Consider the following 9,270-nt stretch of genomic DNA (forward strand, 5'->3'; position numbering starts at 1 on the left):
GCGATGACCCCTGTTAGGTGGAAGCTTGTGCTGAGCACAGCGGGCGGTTGTCGGAAGTCCGGCAGGCATCGCCTTTCCTGGGGCTTGAGCGCCGTTCGTGGGTTGGGCTGGCGGGGGTAGGGGATGGGGGGTGGCGTTCGGGAACAGGTGTTTCACATCGAAGAAGCGGACTTAGTGCGTGTCGTTGGCGAGGAAGACAGCGTACTGCTGGGGCACAGGTCATGGCTGTAGCTTTAGCTGGATGCCTTGATTACGGAGAGACAAGCGCATGCTGCCCTCCTTCGGGGACTATTTCCCCAAGGGTGGCTACTTGAAGCTGGTCCGAAGAGGGTAATAGGGGACGCAGCTCTTCCTGTACAATTTCGCGGATGATATCCCGCAGGTTGCTAAGTACATGTGTTATTTTGTACAACGTACATGTGTTACCATGTTAACCTTATTTTTCTGTGTATATGTATGTATGCACCTGTAAGTATTGCGCTGTGTAGGTACGATTTAGTTTTGTTAGTTCTTGTGAATTATGTTCTGTTTTGATACTTATATACCCAGTGTTTGCCTCTTGTTGCTGAAATCTTTTTTGATACTGTAACCCCCCTCACACAATGCCCGCCCGGGCCTGTGAGGTTCAATAAATAAATGAATAAATGAATGCTGTACCGTCCGTGAGGGATGTCGTGGTCACTTGGAGCTGTCGAGGAAAATGGCGGGCTTGTGCTTCCAAGGTTTTCTCAATGGTGGCTGCTTCACTGCTTAAAACTGCGACGATATTCGGTGGATTGCTGGTCAGACTATCGAAAGGTGCCTCTTAAGCGCCACGCATCACAAGCTCCACCTTCTTTTCTTCCGTCATGTCAGGATCGGCATGTCATGTCTTCTACGTACGGGGTCACTGTCTTACTCGGGTGCTGGATGCGTGACTGTACAAACAAGTGCGCTCTTTCTTCCCTGATGATGCTTGTGAATACCTTCAGGAACTGCCGCTTGAATGATTCCCACGTCACCAGAGGAGCTTTGTCGTTCTCGAACGAAATTCTGCCTTGGTCTTCCAGGGTGAAGAAAACGTGGCTCACTTTAGTCTTGTCATCCCAAATGTTGAAGACGGCGACGCGGTCAAACTGTTCCAGTCATTCTTCAGGATCCTCGCCCGGGGTACCGTTGAACGTGGGCGACAGTCGGGGCTGGAGCAAAATAAGGGAGGCTGGCGTCGAAGCCATGGAAAACGCCGGCGCTGAGCAGTCCTTCTTTTGCTCGTGTGCGGTCCGGTTGTAGTACGTATTCAGGTGAACGCTACTGGAGACGAGCGGTGCTTCGCACTTCGTTTTTGGTTGGGATGGCTTATATGGCCTTCTCGCGAGCTATTTCTTCGGGACGGTTGTAGCTGCTTTGGCGGTTACTAGGGAGTCTTTGGCGGTTCCGAGGGGTTGAGGGTGACCAAGACACCTGTTAGAACATCCACCAGATGGCACATGGTGGTGACCGCAGTCCAGGCAGTGAGAAAGACAGCGTAAAGGTCTTTAAAACTGTGTATTGGGTTGAGCGGTGACCACAATGGACTGAGTAACTTGGCGGCGGGGAAAGCAACAAGCGTGCTCAGCGGTCTTCGAACAGAATGTCTATAGTTCTTGGCTGCGCCCGCCCAATTTAAAGCTAGCAAGGAACCTTCGAGATAAGGAAGCAAAAGCAACTACTACAATCTGGAAAAATGTGTGAGCAGTTCATAGCCACGATCAGTCGAGATAAGTCTGGTCGCATCTCGCGTCACAAACAAAATGGTAAAGCCGCCGGCCTGCGGCTTTGAGCGTGAAGGAAGAAACCACACAGATGGGCGGCAATATTTTTGGCTGTATAATGCAAACTGCGATATAAATCATTTCTGTACAGTTTTTCATCGACATGATACCACAGAAAGCCGGTAAGGTCGTTTTCCGGCAGGAAACAAGAAAATTATACGGACTAAGAAGGCACGCTGCACTTCATCGATGATCACTCCATCCACGGTTCGTGCGGTCCGCCCCGTGTGACAGAGGAAGAGAAAGCAGCCGGAGTCTCGAGCGCGCAGAGAAGAATTCGTGTCAGCGTAAGCAGGGCCCGTCCATGGAGGAACCCAGCAAGGTAGCCGAGGAGCACAGCGTGGCAGAGGCGAGCGCAGCGGCGGCGGGGCCAGGCGTGGAGCTTAGCGCGTCGCACGGGACCGGGAAACACAAGAAACAGGCCAAAAAACGCGGCAAGCCTCCCAAAGCCACCACCACAGACACTGTCAAGTGAGTTTGCCCCTGTGCATGAGGCACATACACGAGGCGCATCTCCAGGCCTTGCGTTTGTAGCTCTTTGAAACAGGTCAGCGTCCCTTATTCATCTGGAACGGTGATTGTGCAACCTGGAGAGCAAGTAGCGACAGGCAAAAACGAAATGAGCCCAAAGTGTGGCTACGAGAAGATACGCACGCCAGGAAGCGAGCAGGTAGTGATAGTTCGACAGCCGAATTCAAGTCGCTAACGAAGTGACAAATGCCTCCCAGAGGACATCCTTCAGCCAGTGACGGCCACCTGCTGTGATGATGTCCAGAAAAAACACCTTGCACCCGTTAGTGTGCGCTTGTGAGCGACCGTGGTAGGTGCAAGGTGGTGGATGGTGGCGTCATAACTGATTGAGAGTCTTTGGCTGAAGGGCCCTCCTCTGGCGAGGCATTTGCGCTTGCAGGACTGGGTAGCTTTTTCAATGGCAACATTTTTTGCCGCTCTAAAACTACAACGCGGCTGCCCCTAGCAGAAAATTTGGGAACGACAGGAAGCCCGACCTTAAGAACCTCCATGCTGCTTTGGCCAGGATGCAGCCGTCACTTATTTCTGATATTTTGTGAAACCACAATAATTGGCTCAAGCCTTCGCAGCGAAATTCTTTTGTCGCAGTGTCTGCTGCATACCATCCCGCATTATCGGACTGTTTCTGAAGTCTTGCGGCCATCTACTTCAGTTGGTTCTTCCCACGACCAGCCTTTCTGCACCGAATTCGTGGAGATGTGCACTAGGAACAGGAGTCCGTCGCTTATCGGTTTTCTCTCGCTCTTGGCTGATTGTGTGAAGGTACAGGCGTTGTGGCCTGCGTCAGCGACCGAGATTAATCGGAGCGACCGGGAGCAGAATCCCAGACACTCGGCAAGATAACGCGAGATTCCCTAAAAAAACTGGACCCTGTCTAGCACATCCTTCCAGCGCTGGGAACTGCAAGTACAGCACAATATTCTCTGCTCCGCTCGCATGCAGGGCAACTGATGGAGGCGTCGAGTCGTCGCCTCCAAAAGCTAAAAAGTCGAAGCGAGAGTCTAAGTCCAGGACCGACACTGCGGCTACGACACCACGTGCGGAGAGCCGACCGGAGTCCTCGCCACAACATCCGGGTGAGGCTGTGGCAGAGACAGGGGCAGCTGCTGTGGCATCTGCACAGCCACCTGCTCCCGCGGCCTTGTCGGTAGAGGCACCGGCTTCTGCTGCTCCTGAAGGTGTCTTCACCCAGAGACCCCCAGAGGTAAGGACTGACCCTGAATGCCGGCATCCGCAAGCGATACTGTACACACGCGCGGGAATGGACAAGCTAATCGCGCAGTGGCTCCTAACAAACTAGTAAATGAACTTGCGATGCTGACGGGCGCGTCGATTTTCCACTAAACGGTGTCCACGTCAAGGTGCTTCCGCTAAGTGAAACTGTAGGTCGCTGAGAAGCTACTTCTTAAGGAAGGTAACAGCAGCGCAAAAAGACGGGGACACAAGAGACACACAACCAACAGGACGGGCGCTGAACAGGACTCAGCGCCAGTCTTGTTGGTTGTGTGTCTCTTGTGTCCCCGTCTTTTCGCGCTGCTGTTGCCTTCCTTAAAATGAACCACCGACTAGCCCATACAAAAAGTTTGTTAGAAGCTACTGCCGCTCTTACGCTGATCGGCAAGGGAGAAGAAAGACCATGCTGACATTCTTCACTGGCAGCTGCTGTACTGCGCTGTAATCACGCAGTCGAGGACCTGCAAGACGTTCCTCTCTTGAAGGGGATTTGATCTTGAACTTTGGCCGGGCCCGACCGCAAGAGTTGTACACTGTTAGTAAGATCTTGTAATTTGGCTGAGATTTTCACTGGCATGCAGTTAGCACTGCTGAATGTGATAATACTTGAAAATGAATGCACGCAGTTTCGATCTTAAAATAAAGCGTTTGAACGATGCTCTATGGCGAGCGTTCTCTGGGCGATTGTTCTCTCTGGTGAGTTAGTAAAGCAAAGCAGGCGAGACCATTATGAAGTCACCTCCCCTTCGTAGATTCAATGCCTGCTGGAAAATGAACTACACTTCTAGACTGCAGACGTGACTGACGCTGAAGTAACGCATTTGTACACCGCAGGTCGGCGCCTGCCCGCAAGTTCACGGGGCACATGCGGACCATGAAGCAAACATCAGCATTCCCGCCACCGAGCGCAGGAGACCGAAACCGTGAGCCGCCCTTTCCTCTGTTTTCATCCAAGTCGACCAGTTCCATTTCACGCCATCATAAAGGCGTGTGGTGAAGACAGTCGATGCAAAGGGCGCCGCAAACACGAGCCTCGCTTCCGAATGTTAACGCGGAAACGTTAAGAAGCTGGTGTCCCAGAAAATATTGTGTCGGCGTCATTGACAGTGAGGGAAAAATACACAAAAAATGCCCTGAGAAGCAATCTTGGAGGTAGGTAAGCCATCTACGTTACGTAACCTTGTGGCTTCATCACAACCTGCCTACTGGATATTCAGAAAATTGCCTACCGCGGCTGGAGGAGTTAAACTAATAATTAACGTGAGTCGCACAAGCCTCGTTGATGGCAGCACGTGGGATCGCCGGCCAGTGGCGCATCGTTTAACGGCCCCACCACAACGCCAGGACTGTTATGAGGACTCCCAGGGATCTATGAAGGTTAAGTAGATAATGACAAAATGTGCATATATGGGCATCAAAGCTATCGCATCATAGCCTTAAGGCGAAGCTTAAGTGTCCCCTCGAATTTTTTGCATATGCGAGAAAAGGTATATTCAGTTTTCGCCACGCTGCGCGTGCGCGCAGCAGATTTCACTGTCACGTCGGTCGCTTAGCGACTTGAGCTGGACCATTGAACCTGGCGTCGTTTGTGTCGAGAGAGGCTGCAATCGAGCGTGTGGTCACGAAATATGCCAACTCGCATGTTTTTAGAAGCCATCCAACGCGAGGTGCGGGCGGGACGAAAGTCTCTAGGTATGCGACCTGTGGCCGGAATAATGAGCGAAACAGTGCGCCTGGTGTCAAGGCCGGCGCCCTGCCAACGAACGCGCGCTTTCCCCACTCACAAGCATACCAGTCAACTCGCCCACAGCTGCCACGCTCCGGATGTCGGCATGCTGGCCTCTCTCTGGCGCCGACAGGCACAAGTCGGTCTCTTTTAGCCACTCATTTCCGGCTGTTGTCGCGCAATTCTTCGCTCATCTTTGCGACTTTTAACCACGGGCATCTTTGAGACACGCATAAAATTAATATATATTACTGCACTATATGCAGAGATCTTCGAATCGAACATTCCCGAGTACCTGGTCGCGCTTTAACACCCTACCTCTTGTCAGAGATAAAAAATAGGCGCTTAGATTGAAGCAAAAACTAGCGATAAACTTATACACTAAACTTTTTTTAGAACACTAAGCTGCTGATCTGCAGATAGAAGAAATAGGAATGATGTCTTTTAAAATGTAGAAGTCACTGCATGCATGCTAAGGTTTTTTTTTTGGGTGAAAGGAATTCGATAATTTTTCCAGTATTAAAGAGGCGGCGCCCAACCAATAAACAGGTAAAGAAGTGTTCTTCAATGACAGTATATAGGTGCGATTTGAATACGCCTTTCTATCCAGGTTGTGGCTCGAAACGCGGGCTCTCTTCCCAGACAACTTTCCGCTGGGAATCTAGAGGTAGATGCACTTTTTAGGTGGCTTTACATAGCGCTTCTATGCTTCATTTAGGAGGGGCACCATTTTAAAGCAAACAAAAATGACGCTAAAGACGGGACAAAAAAAAATAGAGAAGCGGTAGTTTGTCCCTTCCCTATTGTACAGCTTGTGAAGACGCGTAGGATCCAACTTCACTGTGCGTCCCGTCGCGTCAGCTCACATGCCTCCTTCAGCTGTGTACTGACCTCGAGGAGCGAATCGACTGCTCAGCTCGGGTCCCTATAGCACCCACCACTTTTTACAGAACGTCTAATATTGCAGAAATCGATGAATGCGCTATCTCTTATACGCCGCAGTGCCATCCTGTCCATGATCGGGAGCGTCGTCATCGTCTTCCTCATGGTGGCCCTGGTGGTCGGCATGATGATCGCGCGCCGCAAGCAAATCGACGACTCCAAGAGGAGAACCTCCGGCGGTGTACAGTCGACTGCCGCAGACACTAATAAGGACGGGACCACCCCTGCCACGGTCTCTGAAGAGGCCGTGACCACCTTTGTCGTGGTCTCCGATGAGGCCGGGGCCACCAGTGGCGTGGGCTCTGTGACCTCTGTTAGCTCAGACGGCGTGGACGCCCCGACCTCTCGCTAGAAGCCGCAATGGCGTAGAGAGCTCGGGTGCCACATGCGAAAAAAGTCGCTGTGGCTTTATGAACACGTTTAGTAACGAACGTACATTGGACAATGCTGGCAACCTTGATGCCACCCGCACTGTTGTAAAGGCACTTGACAAGATTGCTTTCCTTTTTTGGTAATATCATGTTGCTCCATGAGAAGCTAGGCCTAAGAAGCTTTCACTGTCGTGTGGCCGACGACGGCTGTTCACTTTATTGATTACTGCAAACATCTTCTTTGCCATATTTTTCTAGACGGCATGTTCGCTGAGCAGCAGCATGGACTAAGATGAGGCAGGAAGGCCTTCCTGCCGGGCTCAGGGGAGAAATTATGGGTCGCTCTTCTTGGAAATGATTGGGCACGTACTTGCGCGAAGAAGGCGGGACACAACAAATGAACACACGACATGTGCAGAGCGCCATATCTGCCATTCCTTGGAAATGGCAGTCCGCATTTGAGCCATGCATTCTTACTTCATTTTTAATTGAACAAATGGAGTTCAGCATGTTGTTCTCGTCGTGAACGCGAGTTTACAAGTATCCGTGAAGAAAAAAGTATATAACTGGTGCATCTTTTGGGTACTCGCCTGTGGTCAATCAAGGAGGCTGATGAAAAGGGTTCAGCTTGAGGGCAGACCAGCGAGCTATGCAAAGAAATAACGTGTAACGTTCAGGCAGAGGGCAGAGAGGGTTAAGGATAAAAAACGGCTTTAGATTGAAGTCGACATCTAGAGGAAGAAATGTGCTTGGGCAGGGCATGCGATCCGAAGGCAAGATAACCGCCCGTTTTTAAGAGTAACAGTCCGGATTCTGAGGAAAAGGGATTGGCAGAAAGTTAGGTGGGCGGATGAGATCAACAAGCATGCTGGGATAGGGATGCCGCAGCTGGCACGGGACAGGGTTAATTGGCGAGTTATGGGAGAGGCCTTTGTCATGGAGTGGGCGTAGTCACGCTGCTGCTGATGATGGAGGAGGGACGCGGAACCGCATCCTCCTGTCTCTGAAATCCACCCTTATCACCCCAGTCGCTTGCATGATATGCTGGGGTCTTGTACTCAGAATTGAGGAAATCCATTATTTGCGACTGAGCAAAAGGTAATTCGACATTCGTTTTTATTACCTCGTTTTAGCTTTGATAGGTATGGCATTTCCCCGGTCCCAGCCTCACGTTCCGGGACGAAGACAGATACCTCGCATAGCATGCATGAAAGGCTCTGCGTTCTCTAAAAGGTTTCAAATTACGTAATGTAATTTGCGTGTAATCACGATTAACGTTTCTTGTATTTTTCCAGGAGTCTTAGCTCAATGACCTAATCTGGTTTCTTTTATTTGTGTGGATTGATTATTTCCACTTAATTATTCAGGGATTATTGTCCACTTACCCCTCCCCTAGAAAAGGTTTTGAACATACTATACATATTTTTGTCTTGCGCGCTCCGCATCCTTAAGGACCAGGGTGGTTTGATGGTTATAGGCTGCTCGACCGACTGCTGACCCGAAAGACAAGGGTTCGATCCTCACCCCGGTGGTCGCATTTTGATGGAGACGAAGTACCAGAGGCCCGTGTACTGTGCGTTGTCAGTGCACATTAAGGAACCTCACTTGGTAGAAATTATCTAGCGCCTTCAATTACCGCGTCCTTAATAGCATTAGGCGCTTTGGGATGTTAAACCCGATAGACAACACCATTCTTCGTACCTTTCGTATGTCATCCTTGCAACCATTTTCAACGAGTGGAAGCAAAAGATTTAGGGGTGTAGAAGCCTGAAATCAAAAAGGACATTTTGAAATATTATTCGGCCTACTCTAAGGTAGTAAAGAGGGAGACTGCTCTGAAGTGCATACGAGAGGTCCTCAGGTCGTGTGATCGCCAAGTCTCGGCTTGTGTGCACATACAAGTACAGAGCCTGAAAAAGGCGGATTTCCCACAGGAAACCAATGCTTCTGTTGTGGAAAGCCTCGTGAAAGAAGTCAACTCCGGAAGGCGAAAACAAAAGGATGCCCAGACAATGCGGCCGGCGGTCATACCACACATCACAATGTGTCACACAGGCTTAAAAAGGTAGCCGTAAAGTGCGGGGTACCCTTCGTATTTTCGGCGCCCAGTAAGCTCTCGCAAATGTGCCGAGCTGAGTACGAGGCACAGGATCAGCCTGTGAACAACAGGCGGATATGTTATAGTAGTGCTTTACTTGATTCCTCTCCTGTGCAAAAAGTCGTGCATCCGCTACACAGGCAGCTGCTTAAATCAAAGGTTGATGGTGTACCGACGTGCTGTGCAAGCTGTAGCTACGGATTGTTATATGTCAGAACACGATAAAACGTGCAAAAAACGTATAGCAAGTCTTGCCACTGTTTGACGCCACGCACATGTGTGGCAAAAAAAAAGCTTTGCAGACAAATCATAGAAGTCTACTGCATTAAAAAGGAAGCTGAAAAATGTGTGGGCATTCCATTCATATCACGGTAAGAAGTTTCCTTCGTGGATGCTTGTTGCCGCAAAATGCACGTGGGATCACGCACGTTCATGTTGCGGTTTACGAATTGTTTTCGCCCTTATTTGTGTATATAAGTGCCTTTCTGCAGTAAAGAACCAATTGACGTCCAGCGACTCTCCCGTGCGCTTCTCCTGTGTCTTGTCTTTATTATGCTGGTGGCAGGTTTACTAATGTTT

General features: G+C 50.2%; 1 protein-coding gene across 1 annotated transcript; it reads left to right on the plus strand.

Annotated features, from left to right (window-relative positions):
• Nucleotides 1-1,409: 1,409 nt before the first annotated feature.
• On the plus strand, nucleotides 1,410-6,794 carry LOC149337750 (uncharacterized). Its single transcript, XM_089554943.1, has 4 exons — nucleotides 1,410-2,261; nucleotides 3,264-3,525; nucleotides 4,389-4,477; nucleotides 6,283-6,794. The coding sequence occupies exons 1-4, from the start codon at nucleotides 2,095-2,097 to the stop codon at nucleotides 6,572-6,574; spliced, it is 810 nt and encodes a 269-aa protein (XP_089411069.1). The 5' UTR covers nucleotides 1,410-2,094; the 3' UTR covers nucleotides 6,575-6,794.
• The last annotated feature ends 2,476 nt before the right edge of the window (nucleotides 6,795-9,270 follow it).

This window comes from Amblyomma mixtum, chromosome 7, assembly GCF_055824585.1.
Source record: "Amblyomma mixtum isolate Tamu chromosome 7, ASM5582458v1, whole genome shotgun sequence".
In the NCBI taxonomy this organism is placed as follows: Eukaryota; Metazoa; Arthropoda; class Arachnida; order Ixodida; family Ixodidae; genus Amblyomma; species Amblyomma mixtum.

What these genes read in the sequence shown, in the direction of transcription:
- LOC149337750 (XM_089554943.1), top strand. Translation starts at nt 2,095, where the DNA reads ATGGAGGAACCCAGCAAGGTAGCCGAGGAGCACAGCGTGGCAGAGGCG. An exon ending in ACCACCACAGACACTGTCAA is followed by an intron (nt 2,262 to 3,263) that starts GTGAGTTTGCCC and finishes GCTCGCATGCAG; the next exon opens with GGCAACTGATGGAGGCGTCG. An exon ending in TCACCCAGAGACCCCCAGAG is followed by an intron (nt 3,526 to 4,388) that starts GTAAGGACTGAC and finishes TGTACACCGCAG; the next exon opens with GTCGGCGCCTGCCCGCAAGT.